The sequence below is a fragment of the Lygodium microphyllum genome, chromosome 29, assembly GCF_053477565.2.
Source record: "Lygodium microphyllum isolate KBCC chromosome 29, Lygodium_microphyllum_v1.1.10, whole genome shotgun sequence".
NCBI classification, from domain to species: domain Eukaryota; kingdom Viridiplantae; phylum Streptophyta; class Polypodiopsida; order Schizaeales; family Lygodiaceae; genus Lygodium; species Lygodium microphyllum.
In genome coordinates, this window is record NC_141163.1 from 24,623,888 (window position 1) to 24,643,436 (window position 19,549).

Sequence of the window (19,549 nt, forward strand, 5' to 3'; positions counted from 1 at the left end):
GTTGACCTTTCTAGTGCCCTCCTAGTTGGGGAGGGTTAGGCCTTCCATCTTCATCCATTTGATATATTTGCATAGTGGATTGCTCTCTTGGTGCTTCTCAACTAGCATGAAGCCTTCTCTTGAGATTAAGATTGGGACTTGCCTATGCAAGTTGATTAGCATGTGAGTCCTCTCCCAAGATCAAGTATGAACATATTTATTATCCAGAAGGCTGATTTTCCTTTGGCCATTTTGGCTAAGAGGTGTTGGGTCTACCTTCCTTATCAGATTCATCAAAGTTCTCGATACCATAACAAGACCGATATTAGGTTCCTCTTTCTCCTTTGGCACAGACATCTATTGTTGGGAGGGTGTTCCTACCCTTCATCGGTATTCTATAGGTTTCAGCATTTGTCTTCGACATCAATCTCCCTTTCCTATTGTACTTTCCCTTTGCATTGCATGATCATTATCATCTTTGTTCTAGGGTGCTTGGGCAAGGGAACAATTTCTCCACAAGGGATATTGTCCAAGTGGCATCTACTGCATGTTCATTCTCATCATGTAGCACACTACTCTATTTATCTCATTATGCAGAGCACACCTAGGTAGATCCTCAGTTGTCTCCATTGACAGTTCTTTACCATGATATCACTATACTTTACTTCTTTTCCTTGTCATTTACACCACCAAATGGTTGGGATAGCTTGTTTGTTTTGTGATGTCTAGATCTAACCATCCCTTCTCATTCTACCTAGGGACATAGTTACTTGAAAGGCTGTAAACCATATCTATTCTTCCAAAGAAAACAAAAAGAGGTTCAATGTGGTTCCATTTGCCTTTATAGGTACTGGTAGGCCACTGAGTAGCTGATGAGCATCCTTTGTTTGATGCCTTGACATGTTTGGGGTGATCACTTGGGCTCCCTTGGTAAGATAACCATTGCCTCCATAGTCTTGGTAGGCCACTGGGCAATCAACCTCGCGCACCATTTGTCTAATGCCTTGGATCCTTTTGTGCAAGTTTCTCATCCTTATCTTGTACATTTGGCCATCAATCCGCTTCTACTAGATGTGAACCCCTCAACGATTGCTGTTATGTGGTCTATAGTTGTTGCCCAGCCCCCTCCCACTGCTGGCGATGATCAACTGCCATCATCTTTAGGCAATTACACTGTTGTATTACTAGTTTCAGCCCTAGAGATTGATATATTTTGGTTTCTAGCCTGCTATCCTTCCATTTCCAGCATTAGCTTGATATGTGTTTGCTTCTACATTAGGTTATTTTTGTGTTTTCAACATTTTTCTTCATCAGTCTTTGCTTCGAGTGGTGGTTACTACACTCAGGATTTGTCTTTGGTAGACAACAAACATTGACACCTCCCTTAGCCTGCTCCCACAATAGCCACTGGCTTTTAGAAAGCTTTGCTCTTGAGCATTTTATATATTTCTCTCATTCATTTATAGCATTGATTCATTTACTTCAGAGTTTTCTTTCTTCTTTGTTTGTATTTGTGTTTTTGCATTTTGTGTTTTGCATTTTGCATTTAGGGTTGCATTTATTGCGTTACTATTTGAGTTATTGTGTTTTAGCTATGTTCATACATTCTATGTTTTCTTTGTGTAAACCATAGCATATTTTCACAATGAAAATCACTACATTTGCAGGTGCAAAGCAAATAGTACAATTTGGGCTTGATACCCCACATTATATAGAGGAGAAAATCCCCTTAGATTAGTCATGGAGTCTCCAGAGATGCTTAAGCTGATTCCTACTTGAGATTTAGAGGGTCCACATATCACTTCTTCAAGTAGGTATCCTACAAACAGGGGATAGACAATCATGTTGGGTTTGACTCATGCCTACACTCATAGAGGAGTGTTGGTGATCCTCGGTAGTACAATGGGGCACTTTTTACTCTCCTTACGAGAGGTTTTTCCTCCCATCTTTATTCTCTTTTATTTTATGAGTTTATGTTACATAGTTTGGACACTTCGTGTTTTACACCTTTTGGATGTGAACACACATTAGCAATCCTAAGGGTTAAGGGTTGTACTTTGTGCACATTACACTCTTTTGATTATTGCATTGGGATTCGTGTCTTTACTCTCACTCTCTCTTCACTGTCAATTGTAATCTTAGCTGAGCTTCGATCTTTGTGCATCCTCTCACCTCTCACATTTGGTATTAGAGTTGAAGCTAAGCTCGTAGCCACCACCACTTGAGCCGCCACCTTGAGTGTTAGCAGCTTCATTGCCACCAGCTATCCTCAGCTCCACTAGAGCCACCTCCAGCAGTCGCCAACTGCTTGGCGCCACCAGCATAGCTGTTGCTTCTTGTACCTGATCCTACAAGCGTTTGCCAAACCAGCTCCCGCCTGTCTGCCTACTTTGCCACCTATTGCAGGTTTGCGCCGTCAAAAGCCTAGCTTAGTCACTGTTTGTAGCTTGCTAGCTATCTTTGCGACCTATGCCTCTAGTCTTGTGCGCCACCTCCTCGAGCTCAGCAATCGCCAGTTTGATTGCACCTGTTTGTTTCGCCTGGTCCGCCACCACAATACCTCTACTTCCCTGCCTGCCCCAGCTCTCGTCGACATGCTCCTTGTGGCTCTGCCTCTAGCTCGATTGCCAAACGCCACCTGCAGTCTGCCAGCTCCGCTTGGTTCTATAGCTACGCCACTTGCCTCTCCAGCGCTTCTAGTGCCGTGGTTTGTCCGCAAGCTCATAGCTGTTAAAGCCGTGATGACCCATAAAGGAGGTAAAATAATAAATTTATCAATTTTTTATTTAGATGTAATCTTTTGGTAGGGGCTTGCGCTTGGGCAACATATCTTTGTTCCTGCATGTGTTTGTGACACATTTATTGCTGAGATTTTGTGAATATTGGGTCAGAAATATGGGGCTTTTGAAGTCAGCTCAGACATTGGCAAATGTACATCAGCGTCAACTGTAAGAGATTGAAGTTGTGCATTTTGGGACAACAAATATTGGGGCTTTTGTATTTTTTGTGTTGCTGAGCACTGTTTGTGCCTTGGACAGCTTTTGCATTTTTTGTACTGCTGAGCACTGTTTGTGCCTTGGATAACGTACACATAAGATAGTTTTTAACAAAGTGTGATTAGATTTGCTAATTACAGCAAGGTGCTTGCTGTAATTTCTGGAAATTCTCAGATTTCTAGGTTGGTCAAGCTTGAAGTATTGCTCTTGTGCTCTTTGATGAGTGACATTTACCATGGCCATTTAGGGACAAGGTGATATATTCACATATGCGTCCAAGGAGGATAGGATGGATGGCAACAACTATTCTCTATGGTCTTTTATGATGAAAAATGTGCTGATTGCAAAGAATCTTAGGGATTATGTCAATAGTGAAGAAGTTCGGCCTGGAGTTGTGGCTTTGTTACACCACAGACACTTACTTCTCTTCAGTTGGTTAGTTTGCTCTTAGAAGAAGAGTAAAAAAGAAACAATAGTGAGGTGGATATTATAGCCTTTGAGTAGGCTTTTATGGCAAGGCAGAAGGGCAAGGGCAACCAAGCTAAAAATGCTCCGTAGAGTTCTGGGACTTTAGGTACTTCATAGAGAAATAAGAAATAGGGGGGTACGCAAGCCAAGAAGGGCAACTGCCACTCTTGCAAGAAGCCTGTAGGAAGCACATAGCCAAGGAGGAGTCAAGGATGTCTGTTTTTGATGCATCTTCTATTGCTATTGAGTCTGCGTCTTTTGTGGTAGATTGTGGCTATTGTTTCTATACATGCAATTGTGACTCTTCTTGGGCTGATAGAGCATTTAGCTCTATTGAGGATGCGAGCACTTGGTTCTTTGATAGTGGTGCTTCTAAGCATTTTATGACTCACAGGGGTTTGTTTTTCTCTGTTATTGCAGCTCTTATTTGTAAGTCTATGCAGTGTGTCAACAATTTATGGTACCTTGTTAGAGGTATTGGGGAGATTGTGTTAATAACCATTTATGGCTCTATTCTCTGTTTGCAGGATGCATTATTTGTGCCAGGCATCAAGAAGAATTTGTTGTTTGTTTTTTCTTTGGCGAAGTGTGGTCTACAAGTCACATTTGATGATGACAGATGTATGGTTAGCGATAAAGAACTCATGACTTTGGTTTTGACTAGTGTTTTATGTCATGGACTATATGAGTTAGATGCTTATTTAGTTGATCAGTTGGTCTATGTAACATCTACTTTTACTTTGCTATGTCACAGGCAGAGTTATGGCATGCTCGCATGGGGCATATTAACTATGGCAGCTTGATGCTTATGTAGTGTATATAGATGCTTGATGGCTTACCTCTCTTGGAGAGACCTGCTGAGTATATATGTGAGGGATGTATTTTGTAAAAAATTCATCATTTTTCATTTCCTAGTGATGTTGGTTTTAAAGCAACCGCCAGATTACAGATTGTGTACTCTGATGTATGTGGCCATATGTAGACAAAGTCATTGGATGGCTATTACTATTTTGTCACTTTTCATTGATGACTTTACTCAATTTTGCTGGGTCTACTCTTTGGTAAGAAGGTCAAAGGTGTATGATGCATTGTTGTCTTTTGTAGCACTTGGTGAAAATCAATCTGGCTATAGGATTAAGACTATTCGTTCAGATTGAGGGGGAAAATACATGTCTTCCATGCATGTTGAATAATTTTTTGAAGCGGAAAGACATTGTCCATTAGTACACTATTGCTTATACTCCACAGCTGAATGGGATTGTAGAGAGGAAAAATCGGTCACTCATGGAGATGGACAGATGTATGCTGAAAAGCAAAGAGCTTACCACATAGTTTTTGTATGGAAGTAGTTATGTGTGCTTGCCATGTTTTGAATAGGTGCCCAGAACAGGTGGATAGCTTTTGTAGGACATTTTTGTACTTTTGGGTGTCTTGTGTATGCTCACATTTTTGGACAAGTACTTTTGGGTGGAATCGTGTCTCTAAGAAGGTATTTGTTAGTAGGGATGTGGTTTTTGATGAAAAATCATTATTATCCCTTGCTGGTTTTGATACATATCAGGCTGCCAATGATGTATTTGAAGGGTTGCTACCCATTTCTTTTGGTGATATAGCCGGAGCTTCAACAAGTGAACATAATGTTCAGCAAGTTGCTCCATTTGAGTAATGCAGAAAATCAGCCTATGGCTGATCTGAATATTCAGCAAGATGCTGAATCTGAAGTTCAGCAAGAGCTTGTACATAGTTAGGAAGCTAGGTAGATGCCTAGATGGTACTTGCAGACTATGAAAGATAGGCATTTGGATGCTCTTATTGCTGATTGTAGTAGAAGACAAGCTCATCTGTATGATGTGGTGCAAATACAATGAAGTTTGTTATGGTAGTACACTTGATGATAAGGAGGCTCAATGTTTCGAGGATGTACAACATAGTGTGCATTGGATGGCAGCAATGCAAGCTGAGTTTGATTCTATCATAAAGAATCAAACATGGGATTTAGTGACCTTGTGTGTTGAGAAGAAAGCCATTGGTACAAAGTGGATCTATAAGCTGTAAAAGAATGTAGATGGATCCATTGACAAGTATAAGGCCAGGCTTGTGGCCAAAGGCTATGTATAAAAGAAAGGCATCGACTCTGAGGAGATATTTTCTCCTACATCCTGCATGACCACCATTCAATCTATGGTTGCTTTGGTTGCCCATCATGGTTGGACTGTGCACCACAACTTCATATTAAGATTCCATTTTTACATGGGGAACTTCGAAGAAGTGTATGTATAACAGCCCATTGGTTTTGCAGTTGAGGGATGCAAACACTTGGTATGCAAGCTGAAAAAGGCTTTGTTAGGTTTGAGGCAAGCTCCATGAGCTTGGTATGGAAAAATTGATGCGTATTTACTCAGCCAAGGGTTCATTAATAGCTCATTAGAGTCTATACTTTATGTATGTAAAGAGGGGGGATCCTTGCTGATCATATGTCTTTATGTTGATGATCTTTTACTCACAAGGAGACATGTTGATCAAAATTCAGCATTCAAACAAAGTTTGCAGCAAACTTTTGAAATGCCAGACTTAGGGCCTTTGCACTATTATTTGGGCATTCAGTTCATTCATGTTGTTAGAGGCATTGGATTGTCATGGTGTAGATACAAACTTCTTAAGATTGTCATGGTCTAGATACAAACTTCTTGAGAGGTTTGGCTTACAGGATTGCAAGGCAGTTTGCACACCAATGGAGATTGGACTCAAGTTGTCCTTGCATGATGATAGCGATTTGTTTGATATCCATACATATGCTCCAGCAGTTGGATGTCTCATTTATTTATGTAACACAAGGCCAGACATTTAGTTTGCAATTTCAGCCGTGAGCAGATATATGCATTGCCGACGCATGTCACATTTGCAAGTTGTGAGGCTAGTGATTTTGATTCATGCCACTCTACTAGTGATAATTGTTTCTTTCTTGGCTCATCTTGCATCTCTTGGCTTAGCAAGAAACAATCCATTGTTGCCACATTGTCATGTGAAGGTGAATACAAGGCGGCTTTCACTACGATGGTTGAATGTGTATGGCTGAGATGTTTGTTGGCGGATCTTGATGTATCTATCATAGAGCCTACTCCTTTGTTTATTGACAGTCAGAGTGTCATTGCAATGGCACGGAACCCAGTGTTTCATACACGCACGAAACATACAGAGAGCCACTATCACTTTGTCAAAGAGGCTACATGGAGGAGATATCCACCTTGTCTACTATCCTACCACTAGTCCAATAGTAGCATGGCAGACAGAGCTGAAGGATTAGTCCAAATGCTACCCACACATTATCTTGTCACGGGATGTTTGAGATACTATACCCACCATTGCTCCTGATTGAATGGAGGTAGTCATCAGTGTAGTATTATTCGATCACATAGCTAGTCATGTATTGCTCCATACATCTAGCACACCTTCTTGTTATATCACTATATGGGTACTTTATTGTATACCATTGTATATTTCTTTGCTTTGCATTGTATGTCATTGATCATTATTCAGCATGCTCCACTTTCATGTATATTGACGATTATCATTGTAAACAATTCTCTCTCATAACCCATTTTCGGCCTCAATAGGTGTCAACTTGCATGCCACCACCACCACACCCCAACAACACACCCACACATGCCACCCCCCATGTCCAAAAAAAAAAGAAAAGAAAAAGGGAGACACTTTGTTAGACTTAGAAATGCTTATCGGACAACCCAACCACATGGATGTGTATATGTGTCACACCTTGAAGATTGAGGTAAGTATATTGAAAAATATGACAAATGATGTATGATCCAGGAAGAGATGTCCTGAATCCCATATGAAGAGTGAGGAGAGTGGAACAACCCAACTACTATAAAGCATTGTACTTGACTATCACTTTCAAAGGGAGTACTGCAACATCATGATGCTTTGTACTTTCAGTTAGTGTCATTGTCATTGTTGGTCTCTTACACAAGATTGTGTTTATGAGTCCAAGCTTCCATCTTGGAACCTAATTTACTTGTGTAACAGTTGGTCCATGCCACTATGAATCTAGTTTTCATCTTCCAACCTCCATAGCTGCCATGCTTTAGATCCGTCATTTTAATATGGTATTAGAGCTCACTCAAGCATGGCTTAGCTCTCCTCTCACTCCTCTAAGCTCTACTCAACCTCAAGACAGCTTAGTTTAAATGCATGACTTTAGTTTCTCACTTGAACTCATACTCACTGTTTGGTAGGCATAGCCGGACTGGACCTGCAACACTTGGAGCTCTTGGATCTCCTCAACCAGAGCCTATCTTAGCTAGCTCTCTTCTAGAGATTTGTTCTTTCACTCAGGATGCATCACTAAATCACATCAAAGGTCGACATTACATGCTTCGTGCCCCAGCATTTCGAAAAATTTCAGCTCGTTGTAATTCTTTGCCTGTTGCAATTCATACCGTTGATTCTCCTCCTGCACGTGGTGGTTTACTCTGCAGCTATAGAGCTTTTAAAGCTCCATATCCAATCTCTCTCCCCATAAAATATCTCCAAGAAATTCTTCTCCTACAAGTTGTATCACAAGGAAAATTGGTAGCTGCCTGCAAACCCTAATAGAGAAGCCATAGCTTCCTCATTTCAAGCTTTAAAATCTCTTCACTTTCTCACCTCTCTCAGCTCAAAGAAGTCCATGCTACTTTGATTCGTTGAGTCATTGAAGTTCCGAGTAAGGTTTGCCCTCCAAGTCAGCAAGAAAAAGATTCAAGAGAAGACCAAGCATCCATAGTCACCGAACTCAAGCTCTTCTCCCACTTCAATTTCTCATCCTTCTCAATGAGCTGGAGTTTCTGTCATTTAGATCTGATCAGTTTCAGCAAGTGCAAACTTCAAGAAGAAGATTTCAAGCAATCTACCTGAAGATCAGGCATCATCAAGCCTGACACCAAGATAGTATCTCTTGATACTTATCTAGTGCTTCTTGGCACTTGTGTTTCTTAACACATCCAAGAACAACTCATTTGCTGGTTGTACTTCAGTTCTTGCAATCACAAACATGAAGATTTTTAAGTTGGAATGCCCAACTAAATAAATCCCTTGTAAGCTTCAATCTCATTGTAAAAGGATAGACATTGCTCGAGTATACTCGAGGTAAGACCTTCTTCAAAATGTTAGAACTTCAGAAAATAGCCAAATTCAATGGTGAAGGCTTTCATGTGTGGAAGGAAAAGACAATGTACCATCTCATGAGGAAGGATCTTTGGGATCTATTTAAGGATGATACAGGAGAGATGCAGATAGCTAGAAGGAAGATGATGAAGATGGGCTCATTGAAGAAGTCCAGCTCAAGACAAAAGAGTGGAAAAAGATGAACAGCAAGGCTCTAGGCATCATTGCTTGGGGACTATTTGATGATGTATTGCACCATATCTCCGGCATCAAAGATGCAAAAAAGGCATGGGATGAGCTTGACAGGATCTTTGGAACTCAAGCTAAAAACTCTAAGGTAAAACTACTCCTGCAATTCTACAAACTGGATGTAAAAGATAGTTCTTCTATGATCATGCACATTAATAAGTTTAAGAGTCTGAAAACTCAACTTGCTACTCTAAAAAAGAACATCGATAAAGATGAAGCCATAGCAGTATTACTAGCAAGTGTAAATTAAGAGCCATATGAGAACCTTGTATCTACCTTAAGTAACGTTCCAAATCTCTCACTTAAGGACATTGAGCACTCTCTACTTCATGAAGAAACTAAACATAAAAACAAAGATGCAAAGGGAGTTGTCTCAGCACAGAAAGACAATCTGTTGTACACCAAAGGAAATTATGAAGCAAAGGGCCAAGGCCGAGGATTCAATTCCGACCACAAAGATCGGAATACATGTCATTATTGTGGTAAGACCGGCCATATAGCCAGTAAATGTTTCCACTGTAAAAGAGCACAACAAGTGCATAATGGTAACCATCATCAAAGTCAGTTCATGAATGAAGAAGATGCTTCCGCTATCAACAACTCTGACAGATTGTTTTGAAGAAATAATCTTTTCTATAGTGGATCTTATGTTTTCCCATAGTGGATTTTGTTTCCCTTAGTGGATTTGCTTTGTAAAACAAAACCCTTGCCAAAGATGTAAAGTTTCAAGCTTTAACTTGACTAGGTTGTCTATGAGCTAGTCTCCCGGGCCATGTTATCATATGGGGGGGCAAAAGCCAGCAAGTGTAGAAACTCATCATTTGAGGGAGGGTATTGAAAGGTATGACAAATGATGTATGCTCCAGGAAGAGATGTCTTGAATCCCATATGCACAGTGAGGAGAGACCACCCAACTACTATAAAGCATTGTATTTGACTATCATTTTCAAAGGGAGTAATGCAATATCATGATGCTTTATACTTTCAGTTAGTGTCATTGTCATTGTCAGTCCCTTACAAAGATTGTGTTTATGTGTCCAAGCTTCCATCTTGGAACCTAATTCACTCTTGTAACAGTTGGTCCATGTCACTATGAATCTAGTTTTCATCTTCCAACCTCCATAGTTGCCATGCTCTAGATCCGTCTTTTTAACAAAGTTGAGTTGCATAGGTGGCCAAGGAGAAGGATATGCAAATATTACATCCCTCTCCCTCCATATCATCCATTTTACACTGAGGGCTGATGGTACACAGAGCATTAGATATATCAGGGCAGCTGGAGATGGAGACTGCCTGGATGCTGATCACCATGGCCCTATTAGGTACACATACTTTCAATACATGAACTCAGAACAACATTGAGCAGGATATCACAAAACATAGTGTGAGAAAGAGAACTGTTGTTACTAAACAAATTATTTTTGAATGAAGCCTCGATGACTACTATGAAGACCTTGTGGAACTGCACTAAATTGAAAAAACATTGTGCTTCTTCCTTCTTCACAGTGTGGATGACTTTTGGGAGTTAATATGCACATCCAAGTGTGTGCTCAGTTTTTAAGTTGAGCCAGAGCTTGCTCGAATTCCAGTCACCAACACCTATGCCTAATCTAAATGGTTCTCTCATTTGAACTATTCTCAAAACCAAGTGCAACCAAACAAGCATGGATATTTTGACATGGCATCCAATGAGATTGCACTTCTTGGGACGTTTCATCATGAGGGTAGATTGGCAGCAAGTGCAAGCATTGAAGTTGCACAATTGGCAACAATTTTAGCAGGAAACATACACAGCCTAGAGTGCGAAGTGGACATTTTTCTCAAAAGGCTTAACCATTTGACTTCTATGACTGTCAACGTGTTCAAATCACAGATGCACAAAAGGAATGTGTGAAATTAGGAACACACCAATGGAAATATCATGAGACAGCTGGGAGGTGTGTCAAGGGCAAGATGGACAAACAATTTCAAAGTCAAGATGGTGGTGGCTAAAGAATGCACACTGGAGACAGAGGCTGAGTTGGCAGGAGAAATGAGCACAAGAAAAGGTAATAGTGGAGGAGGCATCTGCATAGGTATCCTCATCAAAATGAGAGAGAACAATGTGAAGTTAGAGAAGAGACAAGAGCGTCTTTCAGACTTGCTGTGTTGCACAACTGCAGGATGAGAATGGCAATGACCAACTGCAAGACAAAGCTGAGTGGGTTTGAAAGTAGTGATAAGTGCTAGTTATGTAGTTAGTGGTTGTTTTTTTCAAGCATTCAAATTGAACCCTTCTTAAAATCTGACTGTGTATCAGTTTTGGTAGAAGTGGTCTACTTTCTTGTTTATTCTTGTTTCTACACATTTTTAACAAGATTGAACTTTACTAGGCATTCAACTGATCGAGAGATTGCGATAATGGTGCTTATGCCGTACTTGTCTTACATGCTAGCTGAGGTATTTTGATTTTATCAGTCTTGTTTCCACTTTTCTTTTTTTCATTAAAAGTGTCCTGCTTAGCCACATTGACTGGGTGATCAGTAACTGGATATGTTCTTTCTGCAGTTACTCTCCTTGAGTGGCATTTTAACTGTATTCTTTTGCGGCATTGTGATGTCCCATTATACATGGCACAATGTGACAGCAAGCTCGAGGATAACCACCAGGCAAGTTACAAAATGAATATAATTCTGAATGTTTAAATTAACCTCAGGATTGCAACCATCTCATGCCATAAATTTGCAACTGCAACTATCGTAAGTGCTCAGAAGGACACAAAGTCTGATGCAAGGAGTCAAAAAAACACCTCAGCATGCCCCTCAGCACTCCAAAGGGGATCATGTCATTATGATGCTCTTCACGTGAAGAGACAAGGTGAGCCCAGTGAGCCATTGAGGGACCCGAACAAGTCAAGGAGCTAAACTCACTAAAGGAAAGACACCAAGACCGATTTACATTGCAGAGGATCTCATTGAAGAGGATGAGTGGAAAGTTATCAATTTGCTCAATGAGTTCTGAGATGTGTTTGTCTGGAATTACAATGATTGCAAGGGAATCTCACTCCATGTGCTGACACATACAATCCCAATCAAATAACATTTATATCTGATGAATCTGTGATATGTGTGTGCATCATGTTCAAGAAGAGTTGAACAAGCTCCTCAAATTAGGATTCGTCTATGAAATTGAGCATACAAATTGGTATCACCCATGTTCCTGGTACTCAAAACTGAAGGGAAAATCCAAGTATGCATGAATTACAAGAAGGTGAATGTAGCAACCAAGAGAGACCACTAACCCCTACTGTAGTAACTTCAATGATAAAGAAACTTGTATTTTTTCCCTCTTACATGCTATTTTAATCTTGCTCCATCTTATTCTTGCGTACATGGTGTAGGTTTAACTGGTTTTCTCTTGTTTCTTTTTTCAATGTACTCAAGCTTTTTTGTTTGCTTACAAGAGGCTTGTATCCTTTGCTCATCAAATCCTATGAAACTGTCACATGTAAGAGTAATCCAAGATGTGGAAACTAGATTCCTATTTAGGGCTTCATGATCCATGTGGCATGAACCATCCTTTTATTCCAAATGTACTAGCAAAACAGACAATATACCTGAGTCAGACCATGTCTTTCTCGAAAGTTCATTACCCTGTCCTCTTTTTGTGCCAAGTGTACTAGCAAAACGACCAGTATACCTGAGTCAAACTATATCTTTCTCAAAAGTTCATTAGCCTGTTTCAGAATGTTGTGCAGGCCTTTCTCTGAAAACCAGAGAATCTTGATATTATTTCAAGTGTTTTCTTTGTTTATTTTATCTGTCGCAGCAAAGAATCTGCATGTATTTAATCTATACAGAACCTTGGAATCTTTTTCACTCTGCCACCATACTTTCCAAATAATCCATTCATGAAAGCTCATCCAATGTATTATTATGGCTTTCCTGACAAAACAGAGGATGGGATCTGTGTCTGATTTTGTTTTTTACATACCCTCACATCTATCAAGAGTACTGCCTTTTATGTACTCCCTTATCTACTGAGAAATAAGCTGATATCTGTCTTACGTTGACTAGTCCTTTCTAAATTCAAAGCAGGCTTCAGTACAGAATTCCCCATTGTCTATTTTTTTCTCTATCCAAGAAAAAAGAAATCTTTAATTACCATCTTAGTCAAACAATCTCAAGGATACAAGCCTTGTAGATGGCCCACAAAAAAAGAAAACAATATCCACTAATAGGGGAGTATATCTAATACAAGAGCCATGGAAAAAGCAAATGTGTGGCAGTGCGAGGCCATAAGCAGATCCGAGTGGAAGGTGCCCATGCCCAAATCCCAAATAGCAAGAAAGGTTTTCTTAAAAAAAAAATATAAAAATAAAGGAAAGAACATTCCATTAATAACACCTTAGAGAAATACTTGAGGCAAAATACAAAGTACAAGGAACTCTGTGAAGAGTAATTAAGTACATTACAAACACAATGGTTGTGTGAACAACCAATTTGGTGGGCTATAATTGTTAGCAGAGACGGACACAACCAATTTGGTGGGCTATAATTGTTAGCAGTCATTTTTGTCATGCACAATCATCTCTTGCTTGTGAGCCTCAGTCAGACAGGGACATTAGGAGGTTTGACATTTAGTCAATCATGTTTTGATGGAGGAGGCAGCTCTGTTCAGAGCATGCATTTCTTTTTCAGCCGGTTCTAGGTGTGGTCACACCAACTAGGATGAGGGAGACCAGCTGTATATTGATAGTCAACATTTCTTTATTATTATTTTGTTGATTATCAGGTCAGCCAGTACTTTTGGCCCTAGATTTATGCAGTTTGCTAGTTTTGGGCATATTTGGCTATATATATGGCCCACCTTTAGTGTCTGCCATCATTACCTTCTATAGATTTCAGCACACTTCGACTTTCAGGGATTCTCCTTTGTCTTCCTGTGCTACCTTCCATCATCAGCCCAATTCGGTACACTCACTGATGCCTTGGGTTGTGTGTAGCATCAATTCTCTTTGTATTGAGCTCTCATTCAGATTTCGTGCAGATTTTTGGCTTTTGTTCTCTTCTTTCATTGTAGTTTCTCTCTTCCCTTCTCTCTCCGTGTTTGTGTTTCCCCTTCCCTTGCGCACCCTCATATGGTATCATTGCCAAAATGAGGACTTCAAGGTTTTGTGAAGAGAAGACCACTCTTGCTGTTTGGAGCAGATCTATTGTGAAGAACACAGATTTTGGGGCTTGTTGGGGCCTTCTATGAAGTGTGAAGAGCATTTACAACTTTTCTTTGCACAGTGTAGCCAATTTTCCCTACATTCGGGCAGCTCGACACCAAAACCTAGGAGTTTTTTAATGCATTTGCAGGTCTATTTGAAGAGTTATGGAGTGCTAGTTTGATAGTCTTGATGACTCAGATGAGATGATTGTTTAGGAATTCCTTCGATAGGTGGTCCCATAAGTCAAACTGTTGCAAAGAACGATACAAGGATTTACATTCAAAGCCTCATTCTTGATTTGATAGATTGAGAAGATTGGAGCACCCTCCTTCCACCTTTGCTTCGCTACATGTTTCTTATAGGGCCCATACTATAGGTCCTCATATTGTTGTAATGGCACCTGTGTTCAAGTGTCCATGCTTTCTTCGCTCCCTAACGAAGATCCCCTTGATGGTGTGACTACTCCCTTTGATGTTGCAAAGTGGAGTGTATCCTTGATACCTTTGACTTATGGGACTTTGTTATACCCTTATCTTCCATCCAATGGAGGATCCCCACATTGGATATATGATGGGCCAAGAAACCCTTTGGGAAGAAACTCTGGATGTTTTGTGTTAACGATTTCCCTTCTATGCAAGATGATATCAATAAGATAGAGGGCCTTTGAGATGAGCTTGCATCCCTAGGTAGGAAAATCTCATCATAGAACATGGTAATGATTCTCATTACTTAGTTGCCATCTTCCAAGTAGAACGTCTTCTACACTAGGTGGCTTACCTCTAGGGTTTGGGAAACTCTTCTATGGGAAGAGCTATCTCCACTTGTTTTGGAGCACGAAGAGCGACTCAAAGAGATTGGTGAGAGTGGATCTAGTCTTTCTAAAGCTTTTATTACTAGTTTGGGAGCATGAAGGCTAAGAACAAGAAAAACAAGTAGATTAAACATTTGAAGGCTTTCTTGGGCTGTGTTATATATTCAGAGAAAAGCCGTAATGCCCACACAGTGGGAAGGACACTCATCCTAGGTAGAAGTGCTGGAGAAAATACCATCATCTTTGTCCTAGAGCGAATGATGGAGCTAAAACATTTGAGTCCTCCTTTACTTCTTCACTAGTTGTTACACATGAGTGAGTTTGTGTTCCTTCACATCCATGAGATGGAGGAGCCTTTATCGGCTACAGAGGGGCCTTGGCTCATTGACAATGGTACTTCGAATCTTAAGACTCCTCAAGGAGATTTGTTGCAGGAACTTTGTCCATTAGAGGGTATAGGCACAATTGGGTGATATTTTTTTGTCGGTGCCTATTAGTGGTTGGCACTTTGCCATTATTGCCTCACTATCCATTGAGTTTTGTTTCTGAAGTCCTACATGTTCTAGACTTGGGCTTCCCACTCCTCTGTGCATGGCCCTACTAGACTTGATACTTGGGTTGTCTTTACCGAGTAGATTGTTTTTATTGAGGGTCCTTGAGGAGCCATTTTAGTGATAGGTTAGCAGGAGAGAGGGCTATACAAGCTCCATTCCTTTTTCATTGTACGAGGCCTCCAAGCTTGGCTTTCGTAGCTGCAGCGGTTTTTCTAACTATGCACCACCTATTCCACAGGTTTCATCTCACCCCCACCACCTCCTCTGGTGGTTCCCTTGTACCTCCCATCCATTTCAGAGGGGAACGATATTGGTGATATGGCTATGAATTCCCTGACCCCTTATTTTTCAGAGAGGGGTTTCCAGGATCGTGTGAAGAGATTTTTCACCGATGGACTTTATTGGTAGACTTCATCCGCATTGGCACTTCTTTTATCCCCCTTGGACCTATTTTACCTTCAGCCCGGATGAAGGGCAACTAATTAGTAGGTAAGGAGCTTGCGCGTGTGACTAGTAGGCTATGGCAAATGGAACTCCATGGAGATGTGGAGAGAGAGAGAGAGATTAAAGTCTACATAAGGTCAATGTGACTCCATGGCGTGGCCTGTAAGGTGTTTGGCGGGGTGGCTGTGTCTCTGCTGGCTGGTAGTGTCAGTAGGGTGGGCTTTGTAGAAAAAATCTGTCATTGCTCTCTGTGTGTGTCCTTCTGGATGAGCTGTCCTCCTGTCTTGCAGTAATGCAGTTCAGCGCCTCTTGAGCTCTAGGAGGAAAAGACCTAGGCATCTTTGGTCCTCATACTCCATGATGCGATGAAGAGGTCCAAATCCAGCATGGAAGAGGCAGTGGTACCATCTTCGTATGTCATAGTATACTGTGCATTATGGAGTGCCCCTCTGTCTCAGGCTCTCAACCACAAAGCTAGCAAGTCCTATCCTCTGCCAGGGTATTTGTCCATCTGCCTGTCTCCATCTGAAGCCTATGTGAGGAGGTGCGAATTTGTCCAATAGCAACCCGTACGCTATGGGAGAGATGGGTGTCCATGTATGCTGGCCGAATAGTGAAACCATCATCAGAGAGACACAAGAAATGACTCCTGTAGAACTCCATCCTGGATCCTAGAGGGAGTGGTGGATGGATCCATGTCCTTGCTGTCTCGATCCTCAAGATATCAGCTTTGATCACTTGGTTCATTAGCTCTGATCGGCTTAGAGAAAGTGTAGGGCAGTCAATGCTGTAATCCAAAGGTGGAAGACGGTCAATATCCAAACCATGTAGGCTCATCCAAATAGTTCTTCTCGCCTTCTGTTGCTAGTTGTCTAGATGAGGTTAGTGCCAATCTAGAGTATCTATGGTGTGGAAGTTCCCATAGTCTGTGCCAAAAGGTCACTGCCCTGAGGAGTGCCTTTGTAATTATAGGTGTTGCCCCTAGCTTTGCTCTGACAATGGGATGTGGGGTGGAGGGCTCACTCCTAATCATGCGTGCTATCATCATGATCAATGGCCTTTCCATGCTATCCCAACCATCATAATAATCCCTCTCTACTCCAATCTGATCAATGAGTGGGCTAAGACGCCTGTGGTAAAAGCTGCAACCCCATACCTTTGCTCCATATAGTAATGTAGGTGTGACTAGGGTGTCAAACAACTAGAGTTTGGTGCGGGGCTCCTGGAAGTGTATGTGAGCACATTGACTCTCGAGTGTCCCTAGTGCTGTGTATCCATGTGCCAGATGTGCCTCTGATGCTCCTCTCAACAAAAAACGTGGGACAGAGAAGGTGACTCCCAAATAGACATATTCCCTCACATACTCCAATATGTCTCCCCCAAATGTGAACTGGTACATAGATCTAGTCACCCATGCTGCTGACGTATTGAAAACCATGGTTTTGGTCTTCCCAATGTTCACTGTGAGGTCTTTATCTCTACAGAAGATATACAAAGCGTATAGATGGCACTGCAATCCCTCCGGTGAATCTGAAATGAGAACAATATCATCTACATACATTAATATTGATATCAGCACCCCTGCCAGGCTGGCTCCAGCTCCTCCTCCTCGGTCTATGTAATGAGACACTTCATCTATGTATAGACCAAACAATGTGGGTGAAAGTTGACATCCTTGTTTCACTCCTATGGTATTGTCAATCCTCTTTGATAGCCCTCCAAGTGCTCGTACATGACCTATCACTGCCTCATATAATGGATAGACACCCCATCGTATACCCTCTAGTACTCCAATGTCCTACAATCTCTGCATGATGTGTGTACAAGGCACTATATCAAAAGCTTTGCGAAAGTCTACAAAGCAACAATAGATCCTCTTGTCTCGGGCTCTCGACCCTCAATAATTGCTCTAGGTGTGAGAATATGGTCCAGTGTGGTATGTCCTTGTCTGAAACCTGCCTATCCTTGTGCTCTCTTGCCTTGTATTTCAGCCCACTCGCTGAGTTCATACTCCAATATAGATCCACATATCTTGGCCAAAGTATGACCGATCATGATAGTCCTATAGTTGCTAGGAATCATGGGATCACCACTTTTAAATAGCGGGATTATAGTATTGTCTGACCAACTCATAGGGAAACCTTCACATACTACTCTATTGAGCATATGTGCTAATATGGGGTGCTAATATGTCCAAAGCATGTGAGAAATGTTCTGCTACTAGTCCATCCTGATCCTATGCCCTCCGGTTTTGTAATCTATAAATTCCATCCCTAACCATTTTCCATGTGAAGAAAGACTAGCGTGTTGTCCTACAAGCTTATGGGGGCTGCATAGGTGACTGTCCTGGCAGGTCATACAGCTGTCTCCCATAGTCAAGCCAACATTTGGTGATGTAATCTCTATGGGGGGTTGTTTGTCATAAAACACCTTCCATGCGCTCTTGCTATCCCGCCCCAAAAATAGCTGATATATCTCTGCTTTTGCTTTCGCTAAGTAGTCTCGTTTCTTCTTCCGCACAAGGCATTTGAAGAACGCCTTTGCTTGGCGATGTGTTTGAGTGTCTAGCTCCACCTCTAACTGTAAGTGAGCTCGGGTGACTCTACACTCATCATCATACTAGCTATTTTGGGGAGCAGTAGATCTTGTGGGTCTACATCGGGGCAAGGTGTGTGGGAATGCATACATGGCTGATCCATGTATGGCCTCTTCTAAATCCCTTGTACATTCTTTGCTAAATCCCTTGTACTTTCTTTCATCGATCTACTCAAGTTTAATGTATGTAAACTGGTCTGCAGAGAAGCATTGTAGATATGTGAGGTGTCTTCTGTAAAGTAGTATTTGGGATGTCTAGGGAGGCATGGTGTTTCATGTTTCATATGTACACAAGAGAGCATGAATGTCAAAATAGCATGATTTGCTGCTATGCCAATTGATCTCTTAGATATCTTAAAGTTTTGGATGTCTGGTATCAATGCTGGTGAGCCCATCAAGTAGTCCACAGTACTTGCCCCTGCTTTGTGATTCCAACATGTCAAATTGTCATATCCCTGTCATTGTGGCAGACCATCAAAGATGGCTAGTCTATGTGCACTTTCCAAAGTCAATAGGTGTGTCCCATAGGTACTCACTTTTTTATCCTGGGCTCTCTTGCGTAGGCCTATTTCATCTATGTCGATCTCTTTGAACATGGCATTATCATGCATATAAAAGTCACTCTGTCTATCTCCAGTGCGTGCATTGAAATCTCCTACTAATAATATGTCCCCAATGCTGGCATATCTTATGATATCCTCATAAAGTACAGCAAAGGGAGAACCATCTCGTGTGGCATAGGTAGAATTTGCAAGAGGTTAGTAGCATATTGCGATGAATATATCCCGTGGTTTTCCTGCATACATCCTAATCCATAAATATCGTGCATCATCATCTATTTTCATTACTTGCACTATCCTTTCGAGGTCTTTCCGGTATAGTATGGCCACACCTCTAGAACCCCTAGTGCTTTCTAGTTTTCTAGCTGTTGGACGAAATGCACATTCCCACCTGTATCCCCGCACGTCTGGTAGTCGGCTACCTTTACATTGGTGTGTTTCTGTGTACATTGCTATATCTATGTTTCGGAAGCTATCTTAAAAGTAACCAACATCCAAGCGTAGGGCTCCATTACAATTCCATATTGACATCCGAA

General features: G+C 41.2%; 1 protein-coding gene across 2 annotated transcripts in view; it reads left to right on the forward strand.

Moving 5' to 3' along the window:
- LOC148010456 (sodium/hydrogen exchanger 1-like) overlaps window positions 1-19,549 on the forward strand; it is a 99,730-nt gene that overhangs the window by 58,495 nt on the left and 21,686 nt on the right. For both annotated transcript variants that reach the window (XM_087670994.1, XM_087670995.1), the window contains 2 exons: window positions 11,228-11,294; window positions 11,403-11,503. In XM_087670994.1, coding sequence (XP_087527120.1) covers window positions 11,228-11,294; window positions 11,403-11,503 — 168 coding nt within the window. The remainder of the gene's footprint in view (window positions 1-11,227; window positions 11,295-11,402; window positions 11,504-19,549) is intronic.